The sequence below is a fragment of the Periplaneta americana genome, chromosome 15 (assembly GCF_040183065.1).
Source record: "Periplaneta americana isolate PAMFEO1 chromosome 15, P.americana_PAMFEO1_priV1, whole genome shotgun sequence".
Classification (NCBI taxonomy): domain Eukaryota; kingdom Metazoa; phylum Arthropoda; class Insecta; order Blattodea; family Blattidae; genus Periplaneta; species Periplaneta americana.
In genome coordinates, this window is record NC_091131.1 from 12,288,787 (window position 1) to 12,312,802 (window position 24,016).

General features: G+C 33.8%; 2 protein-coding genes and 1 non-coding gene across 3 annotated transcripts in view; 1 reads left to right on the forward strand and 2 right to left on the reverse strand.

Annotated features, from left to right (window-relative positions):
- LOC138714644 (synaptotagmin-5-like) overlaps positions 1-24,016 on the reverse strand; it is a 117,107-nt gene that overhangs the window by 41,427 nt on the left and 51,664 nt on the right. Inside the window, exons 3-4 of the mRNA XM_069846693.1 lie at positions 19,971-20,105; positions 7,340-7,440 (exon numbers count right to left, since the gene is read on the reverse strand). Of these exons, the coding sequence (XP_069702794.1) occupies positions 7,340-7,440; positions 19,971-20,105 (236 nt within the window). The remainder of the gene's footprint in view (positions 1-7,339; positions 7,441-19,970; positions 20,106-24,016) is intronic.
- snsl (snustorr snarlik) overlaps positions 1-24,016 on the forward strand; it is a 154,719-nt gene that overhangs the window by 22,255 nt on the left and 108,448 nt on the right. The gene's annotated exons all lie outside the window — the stretch shown is intronic.
- Positions 3,281-3,362, reverse strand: TRNAS-GCU (transfer RNA serine (anticodon GCU)). The gene has a single exon. It is a non-coding gene; the product is annotated as a tRNA-Ser (tRNA).

The window sequence follows — 24,016 nt, forward strand, 5'->3', positions numbered from 1 at the left end:
CGCGCCTGTAACCCAGCCAGGGACCACCCGAATTCATAACAGAGGACCAAAGTACCGAACCTTAATTCAATTTTAAAATATAAGTATACTGGTATTAAAATATGCTACGAAAATGATCAATTTGCTTTCGAAGGGAACAAGAGTAAGGTGGTCCGCGGAACTGTTCTCACTTATAAAAGTGGTCCCCACTTCAAAAAAAAAGTTTGAGAAACGCTGGCGTACTCTATTAAGTAGTCCTATCGGATTAAATAAATAAATAAATAGGGTAAGTAAATAACTGAATAAATAAATAAATAATACGTGCATAAGTAAATAAATAAATAAATAGGGTAAGTAAATAACTGAATAAATAAATAAATAATACGTGCATAAGTAAATAAATAAATAAATAGGGTAAGTAAATAACTGAATAAATAAAAAATACGTAAATAAGTAAATAAATGAATAGGATAAGTAAATAAATAAATACGCAAATAAATCAATAATACTTAAATAAGTAAATAAATAGAGTAAGTAAATAACTGAATGAATTAATGAATAATAAATAAGTAAATAAATAAATAAATATGCAAATAAATAGTGTAAATAAATAAATAAATGGGGTAAGTAATTAACTGAACAAATAAGTAAATAAGTAGGTAAATAAATAAATAGAGTAAGTAAACAACTGAATAAATAAATAAATACGTAAATAAGTAAATAAATAAGGTAAGTAAATAATTAAATACACGTAAATAAATAAATAGAGTAAGTAAATAACTAAATAAATAAATAAATAATACGTGCATAAGTAAATAAATAAATAAATAGGGTAAGTAAATAACTGAATAAATAAAAAATACGTAAATAAGTAAATAAATGAATAGGATAAGTAAATAAATAAATACGCAAATAAATCAATAATACTTAAATAAGTAAATAAATAGAGTAAGTAAATAACTGAATGAATTAATGAATAAATAAATAAGTAAATAAATAAATAAATATGCAAATAAATAGTGTAAATAAATAAATAAATGGGGTAAGTAATTAACTGAACAAATAAGTAAATAAGTAGGTAAATAAATAAATAGAGTAAGTAAACAACTGAATAAATAAATAAATACGTAAATAAGTAAATAAATAAGGTAAGTAAATAACTAAATACACGTAAATAAATAAATAGAGTAAGTAAATAACTAAATAAATAAATATGTAAATAAATAAATAGGGTAAGAAAATAAGTGAATGAATAAATAAATAAATACGTAAATAAATAAATTGGGTAAGTAAGTAACTGAATAAATAAGTAAATAAATAGCCTGTTCATTGTGCACTCATAATCCTTATTTTATATTGTAAAATAGTCATCAATTACTTAAAGTGCGCTGCACTTGTTACCACAATTATATTCTGGTTACAGTTTTATTATTAGTAAAAGGATAAATCGCTTATTCCGTGGACAAAAAAATTTAAAAGTATTATAAAATTAGCACTTTATGTGGACTGAATAAAGTTTAAAGTAGGACTTTACATTACCGTGGCTAACTCAAATACGTAATTAAGTAATAAAAATGTTTCGACTATATATATATATATATATATATATATATATATTATATATATATATATATATATATATATATATATATATATATAGCTTACAGCGACATCCATATAACAATAGTGTTAATTGAATATATTCCGTTTGTTGTGCAACGCCGTCTTAAATAAACGCAGAACATTTCTTTTCACTCCATTGTAGTCTATCAGTCTGATTGAGGCGGCACTGATATAAAACTCGTTGTTATTTTAAAACTCATATATCTCGTTAAATATCAGCCAATTCAAAATTTTCCATAGAATAAAACATGTCGGAAACATTTTTCAAAGAAACTTTTGTAATGTAACATTTTCATAAAAATCAATAACAAGCGAGATGTTTAGATTTTTGTTGACTTCCGACACCCTTATAACCCCCCCCCCCTTTAAAGAAAATATTTTGAATGCCATATAACCTAAATTTTAAGTGGGATTCAACGTAATTTATATACCATTTTCATAGAAATTGGATCGAGCAGTATCGCGTGAGAAGATAACAAACAGAGAGACAGACAGACAAATAATAATTTCAAAAATGCGATTTGTGGTTTCAGGAGAGCAAATTATAAATTTTTACACCGATTATTATTGCAAAAGCGAAAATTACCAGAAAAATTTAGGTTACAGTTTTATTATTAATACCTATAGATTAGTGTTGAAAAATCATTTTATTGTGTTGCTCTCACTGTAATCACTGTTATCCAGTTTGTAATCACTGTTTTTCAATATAGGTATATTGTTGTTTGTTATTATCTCACTATGCTGGACTTCTATTGGCCAACCGTTGTAAATCACCACATAAAGTTCAGTATATAAATAAAGAGATATATATTTAAAAAAAACTAGGTGTTGAGATAAATAGATAAGTAGATAAATAAATCAATAAATTATTATTAACTAGTTATTTTTCTTTAACATTCTAAAGGTACTGTTTTTCTTTAATTCTTATGTTACTGTTTTTCAACAAAAATCATGATTTTTACATGCAATTCTTTAATACAGAGCGTTCATTTCAAAACTTTCCAATCTAAATAACTGTGTAATTTAAATAGGATTTAATTAAACAAAAAAAACCGACAATTTAGATATTTAGGGGGAAGTTTAAAAGCAGTCTTAACTGATTATTAAATTTCACTTCCCCACCCTAGCCACCCCCACTTTAAAATTTCAAATTGCACCTCTATCTTGTGATACTTAAATTTGAAAGAGTATTCAATTGTTTATACATATCATTCATTTGTTTTCGCATCTTTTGTTTTCTATCGTTGCCTGGCAACCTATATTTTTGTTATTATCAGTTGATTATAGGATGAAAACACAGCTTATTTTGTGTAATTTCCTAAATTTAATCAATAAGGATGATTTCTGTTCTCTCTTGAAGGGTATACACCGTTTCCAAATAATTTAATACAGCAAACACAACTGTTGCATAAAATGCTGAATAGTTTTTGTAGCTTTATTCTCTTTAACTCTAATCAACAGTAACAACAATCCAGCAACATAATTCAGCAAAATTGGAGTTACAGGGTTTTCGCAGAAACCCCACGATATGTTCCTTTGTCAGCTTTTTTACTGTAATATTAGTGCCATTATAAATAGGAAGTACGTGGCAAAATGGACAACTTTCTATTCCTAAAGTTTTATATTATCTAGTACCTTGAAGTAATTGCAATATCCATTACAGAATTTAAACTACTTGCGACGAGGATGGGATTCGAACCCACGCGTGCAGAGCACATTGGATTAGCAGTCCAACGCCTTAACCACTCGGCCACCTCGTCATACATTGAAACACGCCTGCAGTAAACAACTACATGATGGCTTGATTACTTCCCAAGCTGTCATTCACACGTCAGTGATAAGTTCTTACTGATCAACATCCCGCGTCATCGAATTGTCAGATAAATTATTTGCTACTTACTGTAAATTAGAGTATCTACATCTGGGTTTTCAAGATTTGTTAATATTTAGCATCACGATCTGTTTTATTTGTGGTTTCTGTCATTTATAAGAAGAATATACTGTACGTACTTATAAAAATGACTTTCAGAGAACCGGGAGGTTCATTGCCACCCTCACATAAGCCCAACATCGGTCATTATCCTGAGCAAGATTAATCCAGCCTCTACCACCATATGCCACCTCCCTCAAATACATTTTAATATTATCCTCCCATCTACGTCTCGGCCTCCCTAAAGGTCTTTTTCCCTCGGGTCTCCCAACTAACACCCTGGATTCGCCCATACTTGCTACATGCCCTGCCCACCTCAAACGTCTGGATTTAATGTTCCTAATTACGTCAGGTGAAGAATACAATGCGTGCAGTTCTGTGTTGTGTAACTTTCTCCATTCTCCTGTAACTTCATCCCTCTTAGCCTCAAATATTTTCCTAAGAACCTTATTCTCAAACACCCTTAGCCTCTGTTCCTCTCTCAAAGTTAGAGTCCAAGTTTCACAACCATACAAAACAACCTGTAATATAAGTTTTTCATAAATTCTAACTTTCAGCTTTTTTGAGTGCAGACTAGATGACAAAAGCTGCTCAACCGAATAATAACAGGCATTTCCCATATTTATTCTGCGTTTAACTTCCTCTCGAGTGTCATTTATATTTGTTACTGTTGTTCCAAGGCATTTGAATTTTTCCTCCTTTTCAAAGGATAAATTTCAAATTTTTATATTTCCATGTCGTGATCACAAGACATAATCATACACCTTGTTTTTTGGGGGGATACGAGTTATAATATTTCTTCATTGTTGAAGTGGTCCCATGTGCTTTTTGTATTAATTAAGGTAACTTGAATGAATTTTCGTACTTTTACCACTAGTTAGCACTCATGCTGCTTGGTATTACTTTCTTGACTCTCTAAAGAGAAGAGCACAATGATTGATTGATTGATTGATTGATTGATTGATTGACCCACACCTGTGGAGTAACGGTCAGCGCGTCTGGCCGCGAAACCAGGTGGCCCGGGTTCGAATACCGGTCGGGAGAAGTTACCTGGTTGAGGTTTTTCCGGGGTTTTCCCTCAACCCAATACGAGCAAATGCTGGGTAACTATCGGTGTTTTACCCCGGACTCATTTCACCGGCATTATCACCTTCATATCATTCAGACGCAAATAACCTGAAATGTTGATACAGCGTCGTAAAATAAACCAAGAAAATAAAAAATAAAAAATTGATTGATTGATTGATTGATTGATTGATTGATTGATTGATTGATTGATTGATTGATTGATTGATTGATTGATTGATTGATTGATTTATTGATTGATTGATTGATTGATTGATTGATTGATTGATTGATTGATTGATTGATTGATTGATTGATTGATTGATTGATTTCAAGGGAGCTGGATCCGGAATGGATACTTACATTTCAACCGTTTAGACCCATTGATATTGATAATTGTCTAAATCCGACGGATGATAGGGTAATATTCTTGAATCCGACACTGACAGGTGGACCATCCTTCCTGGTTCCTAGGTAAGAACCCATCATCTACTGCCGAGACCGAACCCAGAGCCCGGAGCTGCAAGCCCTTATAACAGGGGTTCCCAACCGGTGTGTCGCACAGCTCCATGCAGTGTGTCGCGAAATTTTGGAATTGAAAAATAAATTTTAAGCCGTCTAGAAAGTCTCTTTGCAACGCATTTTTTATTTACAACGAAGTCTTTGATATGGTACATTTTATTTTGAGGCAGACTTACCAATGAAACGTGAACACCTGCAACAGTGCTCTGTTCAGTTTTTCCACCATAAGGCCACGCATAGAGAAACTCTGTGCAACCCACCAAGCGCACACTTCACATTAATTTAAATAGGCGAGTTTTCAAAAACTATAATAAAAATGTTTGTCGGATATCCAGCATAGATAGGTTGGAATTTTTTCTAATACCACTCAAGTTGCTGCTTGTTCTTTTAGAATTTTCGATTGCATGTTAACATCAACCTTATCTACAACACTGGATGTCCGACACTACATACAAGTTATCAGTGCTTTTTTCCGGCGTAACGCGCTGGAACGGCGTTCCTGCACCTTTTTGTTGCATTTTTCATCATGGAACCGAAATATATGTGAATAACTATGTTTTAATATAATTCTGTGGTGTTCGGGTAAAGGGGTATGAGTCATTTTTTTTGTCCAGGTAGAATTTTGTTCCCCAGATGAACACATAAGTTAAATTATACAAGTTGGGTGTGCAAAAATCAAAGAATACAAGCAGTTGATGTGTTTTATTTGTGTAGAAAATTATTTGTAATAAGGGTTCCAAGTTTAATTTTCATATATCTCCGAACTCATTTTTATGACTTATCTCCCTTTACCCAAACACCACAGAATTTTTCTTTGAATTCCGCTTAGATCTTGAAAGTCTTAGTTGGACGAAAACGAGGTTAAAAACGAGAAAATGTCCGTACAGTGAACAGTAATCATCTCCCCGTCCGCTATAAAATATTCGCCTTTTTGTCCAGAAAAGTACTGATTATTATTATTATTATTATTATTATTATTATTATTATTATTATTATTATTATTATTATTACTATACGGTCAATAACTTATTCTTTTTCCACGCCCGATTCTCTTTTAATGCTATACTATACATTGGTGCGATCGAAACTCGAATATGCATCTGTAGTTTGGAACTCGATTACAACTACGGACTCGGCTAAATTAGAAAATATACAAAGAAAATTTATATCCTTATGTTCATTCAGATTTCTGCCCATTAATTCCGGGTATAGTTATGAGAAAAAATGTGAATATTTTAATTGTCAAAATCTATATGCTAGACGCCATGAGCTAGATTATCTGTTCTTTTGTAAAGTCCTCAAAGGTGATATATCCTGTGACTCTTTCTTAAACAATATTACCTTACGTATTCCAACAAAAGATATGAGAGCCCACAAACTTTTCTATATTAGAAATTCGAAATTCCTTTCACCAGTCTCCAGATGCATTAAAAATGCCAACATGCATGGCTGCGAATTCGATCCCTTCAATGTATAGACTTTGTTTGCTCTTGGCATCGATTTATCATTTATGTATTATTTTAGGCATTATACTCAATTAACATTGTCTCATAGTATTCTTAGTTATCCATTCATCGTCATTATTGTAATTAATTGTAATTGTATTTATGTGTAATAATTATTTTTGTTTTATGTTTTTTGTTATATTTGTGCTGAACTGTAATTGGCCAATGGCTGTTGTACAGCACATTAAATAAATAAATAAATAAATAAATTATTATTAAAATCAAATAAGTGTGTCGCGATATCGTGGGCGTTCAGTAAAGTGTGCGTCAGTCAAAAAAGGTTGGGAACCACTGCCTTAGATCTTAGATCAGTATCGGAAACCCATAATATATCCAGACACTACGCCAGCGTATTTTTACGACAGCAGATGATAGATGAAGTGAGGGGAAATTTGAGAGTATTGGTAGAATGATAGAGGAAAACGGGGAGAACCCCGAGATAAACCCTCTGCAACGTCTGTTTTATCCATCACAAGTTACAAGTTATCGATATGTTACTTCATTTAGTTCGCGTTAAACACATTTCTTTATTCAGACACAGCGCTCTCCTCTTACGGGATGACTCCGGACGTAAGATGGGGAAGCAGCTGCCGTGTTCGTGACTGCGATTCTACTTTTCTGTGTGGGCGATCACATAATAGGAAGTCCAGCGTCTGTAATAGTGGACGGAATAAGTAAAACAAGAGCAAGGAAGTCGAAAGTATTTCGTACCTACCTTGGTTGACAGAGATCGATTGTCGGTCGCCTCAGACATGGAGCTGTACGTCGAGTCCCGGTGACTGGGCATGCGGCCGATCAGCGACCCCGTGGAGCTCACTGAAACAAGCATTGTGACGTCAGCAGAGCACGGAAGACCATCGTTTAGGACAGCAGAATGCAGACGCATGTGAACTCTAGAAATGTAAGACCCGGTTCTTAAGGAAGGACAATAACTAATTCTCGACTTCCTTATCTGAAATTGAACCTATCTCTAGGCTTTCGGAGAAATACATCATCGACATCGAAAAAGTGGTTTCTCGCACGCCGCATGATTGTCTGTGTATAGCGATTTCTCCTAAACAATTGGAGGGATGTTGTCCACATTAATATGTACCGATACTATAGTCGCGACGCTGTTATTCCCGGCGTGACTCCTCCTCTTTGCTTACGTCTTAGGAAATGAAGGCTCTATGAATTCTAGGTAGGTAGTATCGTTCGCCATTTTTATTCTTTCGTTGTCGAGCTACCATACGAGGAATCTATTTGCTTCACCGTTAAACATTATCATGTCGTAGCTCCTATGATAATAAATCAAACGCACTGTAATTCAGCAAATAATTGAGCGGCAAATAACTTCCTCGTGTGCTTTCTGCGAACGCCAACGAAAGAACCAAAATGGCGGGCGATTATATTAACTATTTATCGAGCCTTAAGAAATGAATAACGTCTTCCTCAGCGAATCACAAGACGCACACGTTTAAATGTAGCCGATTTACAACACGATTGGCTGCCGGAAATTAGACCGACGGGACTATAGTGAGTTTACGTATGAATTATACACATGAAGTATAAGTTTTTAGTAAAAAAAAATTGATAGGTATTTTTTTGAAATACAAAAATGTGTACAAAATGCCGATGGACACAGAAGTCCATCGAAATGACTTTCCAAATTTTATTTTTATTATTATTTTTTGTTTAGTAATACGAATATACATGAAATGGGCAAGGTAGATCCTTGCGTTTCGGAGAAGTTTATTTTTATACGGAGAGTTATTTATACTTTTCATTGCGAATGTTTCGAGTTCAAAGAACCTAAGCGTATAAATTAGCCATTATATTAAGCCGGCTTTATGCCTGTTATAGGCTACTTCACGCGTGAGTACAGGGCCATCATTTTATTTTCACTTCAATTTTTATTGCACCTGAGTTTTTCAATGTACTTCACTCCCACTCCCAGATAGTAAGCAGTACTGAGTTACTGAGTATAGTACGTTCCAGAAATATGTTCGCGTTTTCCAGTGACGAAAGAGCTTTCAATACTGAATCATATTTTCGCACAGGTACTGTCCGTTTGCCTACGTCGCATCCCGATTTCCCCCACCTGTTTCTGCTCGCCCCTCTGTAAAATCTGGGCTGTCTTAGCTCTTTTCTGAAAACATTAATTTCTCTTATGAATTGAACGTTTACGTAATATTATACAGCTGTTTAATTTAACTTAAATAAAAGGGCCTCGTTAAGTAATTAACTTCACGTGATTTCCTCCCTTTCTACAATCCTGCGGCATAACCACTTGGACGGACAGTAGATAGCATGTCTGAGAAATTTTATATTTTCGGGTCGGGCAGAAGTGAAGATTGAATTCACAGTACGTAGAGTAGGTACAGAATTATTTCAACATGAGTTACTAGCAGTGGCGTAGCGTCAATGTAAGCTAAAAAGCTTAGCTTCCCCAGTTAATAATAATTTCATAATAAACCTGCAGTTTATGGAGAAAATTATTTATTAATTTTAATAGAATTTATATTTACGCGTTAAATATTGTGATGCGGCAGCTCAGGATTATTTGTGATGCAGCAGCAAACAAGAAGCCTGCACACACCAGCTTCCAACCAGACCGGTTTCTTCTGTGTAATCCACCCCGCAGATTTTCCATCCCTTTTAAACTGCCCTAGTCGCAAGGCTCGAAAAGAAGCTAGCTTTAACATTTAAAATAAGTAGTTTCCGAATTATCCCTATTCGTCAGTTGTGTTCAGTTGAAGTGTTAGTGTGCATTTGGCTGATATAATAAATAATGAGTGAAATAACAGTTCCTGACACTAATTTACTTGAATTTTTTAGGACAATTGTATTATCAAGACTGACTTACGAACAAAAGTGTGATTTAAAAAACAAATGACCGACTCCCTTGCTGTCAATGAAGGACACAACCAAAAGACAGACGCATACTTACGTAATGATACTAATATTGTGATTTCTCTAAGTATGACAGGGAGTGAACTAATGTTATACGTATACGTGTCTATTTGTTAGAGATATGTGTAAACCGTGAAATCATATTTTACTACGTCTCATTTGAGGTCATGCCTTATTGGTGTTACTTACGATGTTCCAACCAATCTTCGACTGCTGACTTGAAATTGACTACTATTTATTTTAAGACTGTAGTTTGTAATACGTTTTCTCATATTGCATGAAAGACAACTTGAGTTAGCTTCCCCCGCTCAAAATTTCATGCTACGCCACTGGTTACTAGTACGAAGGACGAAACTGGCAATTGGAATTAGATGCTATAGTCTATAGTGCGATAATATGTACAAAAGAACTGAACCCTGTATCGAAATGAACGGCCACCATTTTCAAAATTGTGTTTAAATATTCATATTATGATTATTTTTCAATTTAACTTCTTTCTCTATATTGTACGCTAATGTGCTGTAGACAGTATAATATACACTGCATAATGAATACGTTCGCATGGATAACTCACTTCGTGAGTAAAAACACTTATTCTTAATACAGTACTATACTTTGATTAAAGAAAAACCTAATGAAAATTATCAAACTGAAAATCGCGATATTTCCTAGTTTACGTAAATGGATGAACTACTTTTCTTCCATTCTATGTCTAGTAGAGTGATTTGTGTTTTACGCCAGTATCATTGAACTCCAGTCTTGGAGGGGGGAGCAAGCGGTGTTTCCGGTTCTCTAAAGGTATAGATAGGTTAATATTAAAAATGTTAGTAAAAATAAAATGATGTCCCTGTATAATTATGACCTCTATCTGAAACGCCTGAGTGAACCAAAACAAAAACAAGTCTCACATTCATGTTGCGTCTTGAGTTTATTAAATAGTAAAATAATCTTACACATTTCCACAATACACGTATAGCTATTTTGTTCAAATTTGTGAAAAATTAATTCCACCGCTCGTTGGATCTCACGGCATCTATGTAAAAATAAAAAATATTAAAAATTTCCACCGGCGTAACTCACTGGGCAGAGACATTTGCCTTCCGATCCGGAGTTGCGTTCGGGCGTGGGTTCGATTCCCGCTTCGACTGGTTATCTGGTTGGTTTTTTCTGAGGTTTTCTCCAACCGTAAGGCGAATGTCAGGTAATCTATGGCGAACTCTCGGCTTCATCTCGCCAAATACCATCTCGCTATCACCAATTCCATCGACGCTAAATAACCAAATAACTGATACAGCGTCGTTAGACAATCAACTAAAAAAAGCTATAGAGTCCAAAGTATTTACTTTTTGTAACTATATTTATTATTTCGTTTTGTTTTGCTTCATTCTTTGCCTATTTACATTTTATCAATAGCTAGTTCATGTGGATTTACGAGTTTGTCCTTGTATCTGCGTATGTGTTCCTTTCAACCGGCAATCATGTGTAAAGTGTAACATAAAACGTGGATACTTGACATAAACAGGAATATAACTGATATCATGAAAAACTAAATTGTGAAGGAATGTATAATAGTAATATATGTTACAAGAGCGGTATGTTGACGTTTTCATGGTCGAGGAAAAGATTGAAAAAGCGAAACGTAGTTGAGCTTTTTTAATTTCCGAGAACATGAAAACAAACATACCGCTCGTGTATCGTACATTATTTTGTGCGAAGATCGTTTATTACATACCTGAAACACGAATTTCTAATTAGTTGCAATGAAATCTCCATGTTGGTTTCTGTTTAATGACGCCAACTTCGGAAAACCAAAATATCTTTCTTCAAAATTGTTGCTGTAAAATGTTTTCTGTGTTTACTATACTCCAGCAGGCCGTCATATACGTCTGTCTTTTTTTCCCCCAGTCTATAAATGCGAACTTAAAACAAACGGTAAGGTTATGTAATGATTTATTTTTCATTTTAATATTTTAACAATATTATTTATATAACATATTGCAGTAATAACATCGGCATCTGGAATCTCGTTGATTTTTTCACGGCTTCCTTAATGTTACTTGTATCAGGAATGCAATAAGTTTCGTGGAGTAGTAGATTTTACTTAATTTTTGCAAATATTTAAAAAAATAATTAACATTGCAATTTAGGTGAAATTGCAGTGGTAAGTTTCCAATTTATAATTATTACTATGTTAAACGTCTCTAAAAATAATATGTTAAAAGCCTAAAGCAGTAAAATGAATGTCGCGCTTAAGCGGTAAGAAGAGGGAAATTGTTATGTGTGTTACGTTGGGAATACTGAATGTGGTATTTCACACTTACCGCGTATTGGTTCTGTGTGGAAAACGAGCAAATACGCACGATCTCGCACAAAATGTAATGTAATGAGAAAATCATGTGTTATTGATGACACTACGATATGCGGCAAAACAAACGACACTGAAATTATTCTTCATCTGTTGTCCACATTTCCATAGCAACGAAGTATTTATTTATGATATAACAGTTCGACATATTGTAAAGTCTTTTGTCGCCTTACATGTTATAATGACTTTCCAGGTTATGTTTGTAATTTCAGTACTCCGTATGACCGGAAATAATGCTCGACAATAAGCACCTTCAGCTCTGTTGTGAGAACCATAATTGCAGCGCTAACCCCAACACTGAATATACGATATGTCAAACTATAATATAAAATACATAAATCCTTGGTTGCTAGAGAAACATGGACAGCAAATAAGCGATAATTTCAGTGTTATTTGTTTTGCCGCTTACTGTATTCGTAAAATATCGCCTGTCCAGTTTAAAACAACGCCTACAATCCGGCAACTCGTCAAACTGTACTGTTATTTAATCTGCCTACGCCACAGGCGCTAGAAGTTTCCCAAGCACGTGATGATTTCCTCGATTTCTTCTAGAAGTTTCTTTTTTAGCACGTCTAGTACTGACCATTCCGAACCTTGTGAGGCCCAAAGAGTTGATAAGAGAATAACTTGTACAGTATGTGGGGCGTATTGAACGTAAGTACACTCATCGGAGATGAGACATTACGGGGGTTGAAAACTAAACCAAACTATTTACATGTTTATTGTTGATAAAATAACATGGACAAAAATACAATCTTAGTTCTTCCCTGAAGGAGTAAAAAACTCGTGCTCAGAGAGATATCTAAACACAAAGATAAACGCAAAGATAATTATTTGACACAAACTGGGTCAAAAAAAAATTACAGGAATAAATTAAATTTAAAAATACAATTTCAATTTTAACAATTTAAGTCATACAAATACATATACATATTAAATCAATACATATTCTTTAAAAATTAAATTCCTAACGCTATTTTTGAAATTTCTGATACTAAAATTTTCTAAATTTGGGTATTTATCAATTATTTTATTGTATAACCTTGGACCAAAGTAGGTACCATGGCTCAGAGCTGTGCTTGTGAAACACTTTGGTTCCTCTAGTCGTATAAAATCGAATCTTTTAGTTCCATATTTATGATGATACAATTTGAATTTATTACGATTTTTATGTATGAACATTAATAAGGCAATATAATAAATCTGTTTAATTTTCAAAACATTAAAATCAGTAAACAAAAGCTCAGATGAGTAATCAATTGGTTTATTAAAGCATATTTTAATAATTCTTATCTTGTTGATTATTTTTTTTTATTTCCGAAGCTGAACTACAGTCATGTCAATGTAACCATTTTCTAGTGGCGGAGCAGATATTCCGTTAGTGTGAGACGTCATTACCCTAGTTGTGGTCTTTGCTTCAGACCATGGTTTCGAGCCATGGCTCAGAAAAATGAAAAAGAACCCTCGTTTTATAAAATCTAAACACAGTTTAAAGGTGCCCTAGACCTCGTTTTAGAAATCGACCGATAGATGCCGCTAGTTCAGAGAAGCGTACACTACTTAGTTCGTCAGATACCATCCAGAGTTCACCACAGGCGATGGCTCCACATTACACTCTCGTAATGAATGATTATATAATAGTACATTATGCAACGAGCCTATAATGGTAGTAATTAAGACGCGAGTATGTTTATGAAACGAGCGCAAGCGAGTTTCGTAATTTTCATACGAGTGTCTTAATTACCATTATAGTCAAGTTTCATACGACTTTTTATGCTCGACCATATTTCTAACTTGAAATTATTCATAAGTATTCATGTTATTCTTATCTGACTGAGGAGCGGAACTGACCTTGTGCAATACCTCGTAAATTATGAGATGTGCGCAGACGCGAAAGTATTGATTTTTTCCGAGAAATAAATGTCGACATTGACCTTGATATAAGCTAGATAGTAAAATAAACATTAATCTTGATATAACCTTGAAATTGAATTAGACATTGAAAAACGAGATGACAAATTTAATTTATTTGAACATTATTTACAATTAACGCTAATTATTATAGTAACAGAACTAGTTGTCTTTCGATTGCATATACGAGAATAATCGATACTTGCGCTTTCATATTGCTACAATGGTATTTTCTGATTGGTGGAACACCTAAACTTTAATGAATAGGTGTGCTTTAATTAGGTCCATTAAAGGACTGCTACCAGGTGTATAATTACTACATTTCGGCATGGTCGAGCATAAAAATAATTGTTGTGATATGACAAGAGAATCGGAGCACCCAGAGAAAACTAAACTCCTGAGATGCGTAGACCACGAGTTTGCCCAAGAACTTACAAATTCAGGCTGAAGCGGGGTTTGAACCCGGATCGCCTGACCTATAAGCTCATCTCCGTAGCACTGAGTCACCGTATCGGTTGACAATAAGATTTTATAGTGTCCCAAAAACGCCGTCTACATTATTCGACTGCGGAACCAAAATCACGTCATCAGGTATCAGTAAGCATGCTTGTTTAACGACTTTTAATACAAAAAAAAAAGAAAATTAACCTTAATTGAAAGTAACTTTCATTATCTTTGATACTCCTTCAAAATGCTTCTACTTGACACGTTATCCACGCTGGTATACTACAGTATAGGCTAACTTTAATAAATTAATGGCGTTTATAGGACACGCTATATATCTATTAGTTGTGTATAGGCTGTACCATAAGTAATGTCATTAATTTCATGAGATTATTCTTCGGAATATTTCAAACAGAAAAAATTTAATACAATGTTGCCCTTTTTTGCTTTCTTTTCGAGATAAAAATTGTTTTACATGAAACATTTCATAGTGTGTTTTGGGAAGCCATTGATTTAGATCTCAGTATGCTCAGTCAATTTAAGTGGAGAGGATGGTATTTTTTGGTGAAAAATGAGTAAACTATAAAAAAAAATCTTTAAAATACTCTGTGATATGTGTGGAATGCATATCATAAGATTTTGTGGGTATTTGTGCTCTTATCGGATGTTGAGTCGCCCTTTTTAAACTTCCTGCGTTATGGATTTTTAAATCACTCGCCCACTTTATTGTTGTTTCCGGTAAATTAAATAAAAATTTTTTTTTCTTTAAAATACCCTTTGATATGTGTGGAATGCATTGCATAACGTTTTGTGGGTGTTTGTGCCCTTATCGGATGTTGAGACGTCATTTTTAAACTTCCTGCGCTATGGATTTTTAAATCACACGCCCGCTTTTATCGGTTTCCAGTAACTTCATTTTTTTGCTACATTTCCAGACAAAAATGGATATAATTTCTGGACTATTAAAAATACATGCATGAAATTTAGAACACACATTCTTTAGACTATTAGGAAACTTTTCTCTGTAACAGAATTTTATTAATTGATTTCATTTTAAAAATACGTCCGTTTGTTTGCAAGAAAGAAAATCAGAAAATTGTTATTAAATTTTAATTGTTTATTTTCCAAACGTAGGGACTAATATCAAAATTCTGTTACAGACAGTTTGTAGAACATGCTTTTGCAAATACATTGCAAAAAATTGTTTGAATCTATCTTTAAAAACGGTTTAGATATATCGGTTTTAGTACAATCCTGCATTGGGTATTTTTTTCAAATTTGGGCCCCCAAATAATTTTTTTTTTTTTTTCAAAATATTTTTATTTGGTTGAGTTGCCACAGCTATGAGCTCTCTACATAAAAAAATTAATATTTTACACCAAAAAGGAAAAAAGTTTTAAAAAAATACCACCCTCTCCCCTTAAGAGGGCAGCTTATTATGATAATAAATTATTCAAGGAGTTTTAGTTTTGTCCTTTAAATGTATAGAAATTTGATACCAACAAATATAACATGATAAAATTTCTTTGTAGAACGAAAAGTTACACTTGTTCGGATTAAATTTCTGCACATTTGAAGGACAAAACTAAAATTCCTTCAATCATTTATTATCATAATACACTGCTCTGTTAAATTGACTGAGCATATTGGGAATAATTAAATCAATGGTTTTCCCAAAACACGCTATGAAATGTTTCATATAAAACAATTTTTATCTCGAAAAGGAAATATCTTAAGGAATAACCCCCTGAAATTAATTTATATTACTTACGGTTCACGCTGTGTATACATATAATTTTGTTCAGAAAATTATCTCAGAATTTTGAAGTTCACATTCAAAAACAATCACTTTACCTCGTTACTGTTGGTTTGAATATCCGTAAGGGAACCAGGATGTTAAAATTAGTAGAAATCGTTTTAAATTTTCACGCATTAGATTGTGATTCAGCTCATATCAGACTTTTGTTATTAGAGAAAAAAAATTGCTCTGGCGCCGGGGATCGAACCCGGGCCCTTGGTTCTACTACCAAGTGCTCTAACCACTGAGCTGCGCCGAAGTTCAATCTACAGCACCGGATCGAACCCCCCTCCTCTAGTGTTTTCCCTTTTGTAAGCTTACTCCATGTTCGATATATATGTTGACATATAGGCGTATTAACTCAACTGCCATTATACAAGGAGCGCACTCAATTGAGTGACTTGGTGGCCGGGATTCCACAGTATATGCACTGTTGGGCGAAGTATCTACGTAAAGATTAATTTTTGATCCTACAGAATTTACCTGTTATTAGAGGAGAAAAATTCTAATAACAATTGTTACCATAACACAGTCATGTCAACTGATGCCCATATGGGCAAGCGCGCGCTTTAGAGCTCGGGAGAGCCTGAGCGCTTTACAGTGGAAAGGAGACAGACGAAAGAGTTAGTATATACCGCTTGGACGAGCTATATACAGGGATGGCCAGCACTGATTCAATAGATAAAGGGAAGAGAACTTATTAAAACTGTATCCATGTTAATTTTTAGATTTGTCTGGGAAGTATAAGTGCAGTATAAGAATGTAAGATTCAATTTTAATGTTAATTTTTCAAGAGTTTCCTTTTTATTCAAAAGTAATATTTTCTCAACTTTTTACAGAAGGGTGAAATTTTCAGATATGTTTATTTAGTAGCCTTACAGGTGCTGAAACAGTGTTTTCGTAAATCTAATATGTCGTAAATATGTATTACTAAAGATACGTATTAAAAATTTTGAAAATATTTGCATGGAAAATGTTTGTAAGAAAATGAATTAACAAAGGAACTACTGTTACATCATAAACAAAGATACGTCAGCTCTATAGCTTCAGGAGATTTCGAGAAAATAATTTAATATTCTGATGATAGGAAGTTGCGCACCAATATCACCTTAAAAGCATAATGCGATAAGAGTTTTGTTACGTAATATTAGTTACACTTAAAACAGATACAGTACCTAGGTAACTTTGCTTTGTACTGTAATATTTTTTAGATTAGTTTATTGATTACTTTTATAAGGCTGAAGATACCATCAATATTAATTCCAACTTATCATGTCATACTTAATCTCTTTCTTTGGGATATCACTTTCTTTATGAATGATGTTTGATTCACTTAATATAGTATAGCTTTACGACTATGAAATTTATGTGAATATTCCTTCTTAACTATTTAATATGTTATTAACTGCAATATTAAGAAACTGGTGTTAGTACTTTGTTTTACAGACAATATAGATAATATCAAACAGCAAATAGCCATATAAAATAACGACATAAAATGTCACGTTCTATTTGAAGTTTGTACACCACTATTTTCTTAATCTAACAGGTTCCTTATTTCTCCTTCCATACCTAGCGCTTGATGCCCGCGCAAGACGTCAAGGTCAGAAAAATGCGCTTGCTTTGACATCACTGCCATAACAGATAAATTCTGTAGGACCAAAAATTAATCTTTATGTAGATCATATCAGACTGTTAATTATCTCAACAATTTTAAAGGTTCTTCTTGAAACTGTTTCTCAAAAATTGATAAATTGTAAATATGCTTTCACAATGTTGAACATGTGACAATCGTCAACTTGTCTTAATCATGGTTTGTGATACCAGCCGGTTGAGTCGGTTACAGGTACACAAATAACTATTTCGCGAAGCGGACTCCTGGGTAGATAAGACATTACGATAATACAAGAGAAGTTACGTGCGACGTTAGCCCGTAGCAGTACCCTACGCTGTGGAACATGACTTCGTTTATCTGTGAGGCTCTACGTATTATTTTCAGACGTGTGCTAATATGCCTTCCACATCGCAGACATCTTGATGACGTTATACCGACGGCTGTTTTTATATTTATTAATCGTGGTGTAATAATTACACAGCCATCTGCGTATGTTCTTGGCACAGCAAGCTCTGTAGTTCATATCCTGGACCAGTAGTATTCACGGGGTACGTGGAATTTAAATTAAACTTAGCCTATACGTTTCATGAAAGATCGGAGCTAATGATTGGATTACAAATACGTTTTCCACCACAGCCTTCAATTCCTCTGAACTTCCTTTAAGGCTATGGATCGGTGAAAGTACCGAAAACTCATTAAAAATGGATATTTGCTTTTTAGTTCTAAAAAATAAAATAATGTTTCAGTTTTCTAAATCCGTGCTATGACAATTTAAAGCTCCTCAGGACGAATTTAAAGGGACCAGCGCGTGCGTGGAGCTCCAGCCCTTTAAACTGACTCTCAGCTGTCATTCTGACAGACTTTGTTCTTCATTCTAACTTATTTTAATTTTCATTCAGTTCATATTTCGCGCCGTTGTGTAGGAGAAAAATATGTGTGGTAGACCTGTAAAGGAAGGAAGGATATCGATAGTATATATTATATAGAGTAAATGTTGGCTCTAAAGGTTGGTAATATTTTGATACCAGTTTAAATAAATAAATAAATAAATAAATATGAGTAATATTGTGATAGTTATTTTTTTTTTTTTAGGATTTATTACAATTTTACTGGGCGAGAGGAAGATCGGTTTTTGCGTCAACGTATTAAGGGAATATTTGTGGACAAGTTTCTGCACAAAACTTTCTCTTGTTCAGTAAAATTGTATTATTATTATTGAATTTCCAAGTTTATAGAACCCTATTTTACCCGAAGGTATATTAGGGCTGTAATTAAATCATACATATTATAGCCCTGTACAAATAGTTACATAAATATATACATAATTATGACATAAAATACACATATTAGGCTATATTAAATGTGTATGACAATGAAAATCATATTTATATTATACAAATAATAAAGTCTCAAAAAGAACTATCACAATATTAACAACCTTTACCCTACATGCTGTACTTTGATACTCGTTTTCTCGATTTTACAATTTTCAACATTTTGTAACATTCAAAACGCTCTAATGAATGCAGTTTTTCTCCAATCTCAGTGAAATTTTTCACACAAGTCACACAAGAGCATGTGAAGTAAACTGACACATCTGTTTTCTTCTGCTATTGAAAGTATTCAAATCACCATGTGTTGAGGATGTGATAAGTTAAAAAAATTAAAATTAACAACTAAAAGTGGTAAATATTTTTTTTTAAAGTAATTGGAAAATATGAAAAGCATGTGTCATATTTACATACATCTGTTAGGAATAAATTGAATATAAATTTAAAGAAAAAATATGTAAACTTCGAGAATTGGGACAATTTTACAGTATTAAAAAAAAACAAAAACAAAAATTAATTGTAAGTAAATTAATTGGAATATTGAAGTAAAAATGCGTGTATTGCATGTCCACATTGTAAGAAATATGTGGTAAAAGTTTCAGAATAATTGGTATAAAAGTGTAGAAGTTAAAATTTCACAGATCAATAGCCTTAAAATTGAAGGAAAGTTTGCTACAAATATCCGTTGATAATGCACTGGAAATAAAATTCGAAAACTTGTCAATTTGTGACTTTTGATGTTATGCTTGCAAAGAGTATATGAGTCTTAGTGACACTGCCATTCCCCTGTACTTATTAGTGTGAGCAGGGTTTCAATCAAAACAAAACACAGAAATCGCTTGAAAACCTACCACCAGACACAGTGTCTGTCCACTACAAATTCCAGTTGGACCCCCTGGGATTCTAAACCGGCCATGAGAGCGGAAAGCAGGCGTTTTATCCGTTCGGCCAGTGGTGCACCCACAAAGAAGAAAGATAAAGTCGCGTTACCTGTGTCGTAGTTGGCGTAGGCGGGGATAGGGTCCCGTTTCCAAGGATACCCGTAGTCCACGAGCTTGAGGGAGTCCGTCGGGATCTGCTCCTTGGTCTTCTCAGCCCGTCTCCGTCTTCGCCTCTCCTCCTCTTCTGCAAACATAACGATAATAATATATTAACTTACAGCAGTGTTTCACAAACTTTTGAAGGTACAACTCACTTTTGAGCGAGGTTTTTGTTTGCAATCCCGCTACCGAAACCTCCTTCGAAAAATATATATCACTTTCAAATGAAAAACGATAATTGAAGGGTCTGGTGCGAGAAGGGGTAACTCCATTTTACCACATATCTCAGAAGAGGCAGTTAATTCAATCTCTTCTAACACGCTCAATATTCAGCGGATCACCTCGTTCTTGTACCAAACATGCCACTAATTTTTGCCTATGTATAGACAAAAAAATATAATTTTGTGAAGTTATCTCCCTCTTGCACTAAGCCCTTCAATTTTACGCAAGAACAGTGGATATCAAACAACGACCGAAGTACAGGGACATAATTTTATTTTTACTAACATTTTTAATATTAATCTGGCTATACCTTTCTATTAACGATTGAAACAGGAAACACCGTTTGCTATCCCTTCCACGACTGGAGTTCGATGATACTGGCGTAAAATACAAACCACTTTACTAGGTATAGGAGGGAAGAAAAGTAGTTCAATTATGTATACTAGGAAATATCACAATTTTGAGTTTGATAATTTTCATTAGGTTTTTGTTTAATCAAAATACAGTACTGTATTAACACTTCGTGTTTTACTCACGAACTGAGCTATCCATTCGGCCGTATTAATTATGCAGTGTATATTATACTGTTACAGCACATTAGCGTACAATATAGAGAATGAAGTTAAATTGAAAAATAATCATAATATGGATATTTAAACACATTTTTTAAAATGGTGGCCGTTCATTTCGATACAGGCTTCAGTTCTTTTGTGCATATTATCACACTGTAGACTATTGTACCTAATTCCAATTACCATTTTCGTCCTTCGTACGAGTAACTCATGTTGAAATAATTTTGTACCTACTCTATACAAGAGTACCTTACGTTCTGTAAATTCAATCTTCACTTCTGCCCGATCCGAAAAGATAAAATCACTCAGAAATGCTACCTACTGTCCGTTCAAGTTGTTTTGTCGCAGGGTCGTAGAAAGGGGGAGGGGGAATCACGTGACAGTTAATTACTTAACGAGGCCCTATTATTTAAGTTATTTTAAACACTTTTATAATATTACGTAGACGTCCAATTCCTAACAGAAATTAATGTTTTCAGAAAAGAGCTAAGACAGCCCAGCTACTATACTTTACAGAGGGGGAACAGAAGCAGGTGGGGGAAACCGGGATGCGACGTAGGCAAACGGACGACAGTACCTGTGCGAAAATGTGATTCAATATTGAAAGTTCTTTCGTCATTGGAAAACGTGAACATATTTCTGGAATGTACTATACTCACTAACTCAGTACTGCTTACGCGCCCTCGGCTCTGTGTTGTGAATGGTTGGAAGTTCACTAGTAGAGGGGATGGGAGTGAAGTACATTCAAAAACTCAGGTACAATAAAAATTGAAGTAAAAATAAAATGATGTCCCTGTAGAAGTATATGGTAAAAAAAATGAACACGAAATATTACGTAAACATCATTTCAAAAAACTATTTCGCCGTAACGCTGGAGTGGTAGGCCTAGTTCAACAGAAATGGAAAATGATGCGTGCACCATGTTACACAATGATTTTATAAAGAAGTTTGAATTCTGGCCCATATCACTTGACAAGTCCACTCCTGTGGAGTAACGGTTAGCGCGTCTGGCCGCGAAATTAGGTGGCCCGGGTTCGATTCCTGGTCGTGGCAAGTTACCTAGTTGAGGTTTTATCCGGGATTTTCCCTCAATCTAATATGAGCAAATGCTGGGTAACTTTCGCTGCTGGACCCCGGACTCATTTCACCGGCATTATCACCTTCATCCCATTCAGACGTTAAATAATCTAAGATGTTGATAAAGCGTCGTAAAATAACCTACTAAAATAAAAATAAAATAAATCACTTGACAAAAATAAATCTGATTCATTCCAGTGTACTTATTAATTTTAATTTTTGCATGAGGAAAGGTGAAGTCTAATATTGCAAGAATTACAGTACTTACGAACTTTTGTTGAAGGTGATGGGGGTGATTTGAAAGGGAAAGGGGAAGGTGCTGTAGTGGAGGAACGAGTTTGGTAAAAATGTGTTCGTTTGAGTATATAAATAGGACAGAGAAGAGTGGATAAACATTTTGTAGGTGATGATTTAATAGTATGATAGTACATTATGCAACGAGCCTATAATGAAGGTAATTAAGAAGTGAGTATGGATATTTATGAAACGAGCGCAAGCGAGTTTCATAATTTTCATACGAGCTTCTTAATTACCATTATAGGCGAGTTTCATACGACTTTTTATGCTCGACCATATTTCTAACTTGATATTATTAATTTTCTTTGTATCTGACCTTCAGCAATGTTCCGTATGCTGTAAGATGTGCGCAGACGCGAAAGTATTGATTTTTTCCGAGGAACAGATATCCACATTGACTTTGGTAGGCCATAAGAACCTACAGATATAACATTGAAATTAAATTAGACATTGAAAAACGAGATGACAAATTGAATTTATTTGAATATTATTTACAATTAACGCTAATTATTATAGTAACAGAACATAACCTTCTGCGACAGTATTGGATTTCCAGCCTCCGTGACTTTTCGCTAATTCTCTTTCGATTGCATATCCGAGAATAATCGATACTTGCGGTTTTATAACGGTAGAAAGCTGGCCTGTCATTGGCTGAACAGTTGTAACCTGAGTCGTCATTGGTTGAAAGACCTGACCTTTAATGAGTAGGTGTACTTTAATGACATGCATTAAAGGTCTGCTACCAGGTGTATAATTACTACGTTTCGGCATGGTCGAGCATAAATAATATTAAAACATAGAGAAAGCATAAGTCTGAGATGAGAAAAATAGGTTATGTTGAAATTGGGAGGTTATGGGTAGCCCGTATGAGCAATGATGTGGCCAGTCATAGCCCGTAAGTGAAGTATGAATAAATATGAACATGAATAAAAATGTGACTTGCTATCTGTACTACATTTAGACATAAAAAGGATACTTAACACCGACTTAACGGGACACTTTTACGCAGAAGGATAGTTCATATTCACCTTTTTTCCGTAATAATGTTTACACTTTTTAAGTTAATGCCTATATTATCATTTAGTAGTATTTGAAGCAAAATATAAGCGTATGAAAAATCTATTTCTTTATTTCCGTTTTTCTAATGTTTCCTATTACGTAACGTGCCTCTATTGTTGCTAGGCGAGATCAGAATTATTGTTTCTTTTGTTGTATTGTATTGTATTGTATTGTATTGTATTGTATTTATTAACATTCCATGGTATTCATACATTGCTTTACAGCTAGAATATGGAACAAGTCAAAAAATTAATACTATTATAAAGTCTTAATTTATAGTCACAGTCTAGATTAAATATATACAGACGAGATTTACAATATAGTCTACTAGTACAACACAAAGTTTCAGTATCAATTTCATGAAGTGTTATTGAATGTCATGAATTCACCTACAGAATAGAAGGCGTGAGAAATTAGGTACTTCTTTAATTTGGCCCTAAATAATCTTATGTTTTGAGTTTCATTTTTTATATCGATAGGGAAGCTATTAAAAATTTTTACTGCCATATAACGCACTCCATTTTGATAGCACGATAGACTTGCCGATGGAGTATGAAAGTCATTCTTTGACGTGTATTTATGCTATGAACTGTTGAATTAGTTACAAAGTTTTCACGATTACATACGAGGAAGATTATTCATGAAAAGATATACTGACAAGCCATGGGTATTAGTTTTTTGAAAATAGTCTTACAAGATTCCCTACATTTGGCACCTACTATTATTCGAATTACTCCTTCTTGTAATAGAAATATATTGTTACTATCTG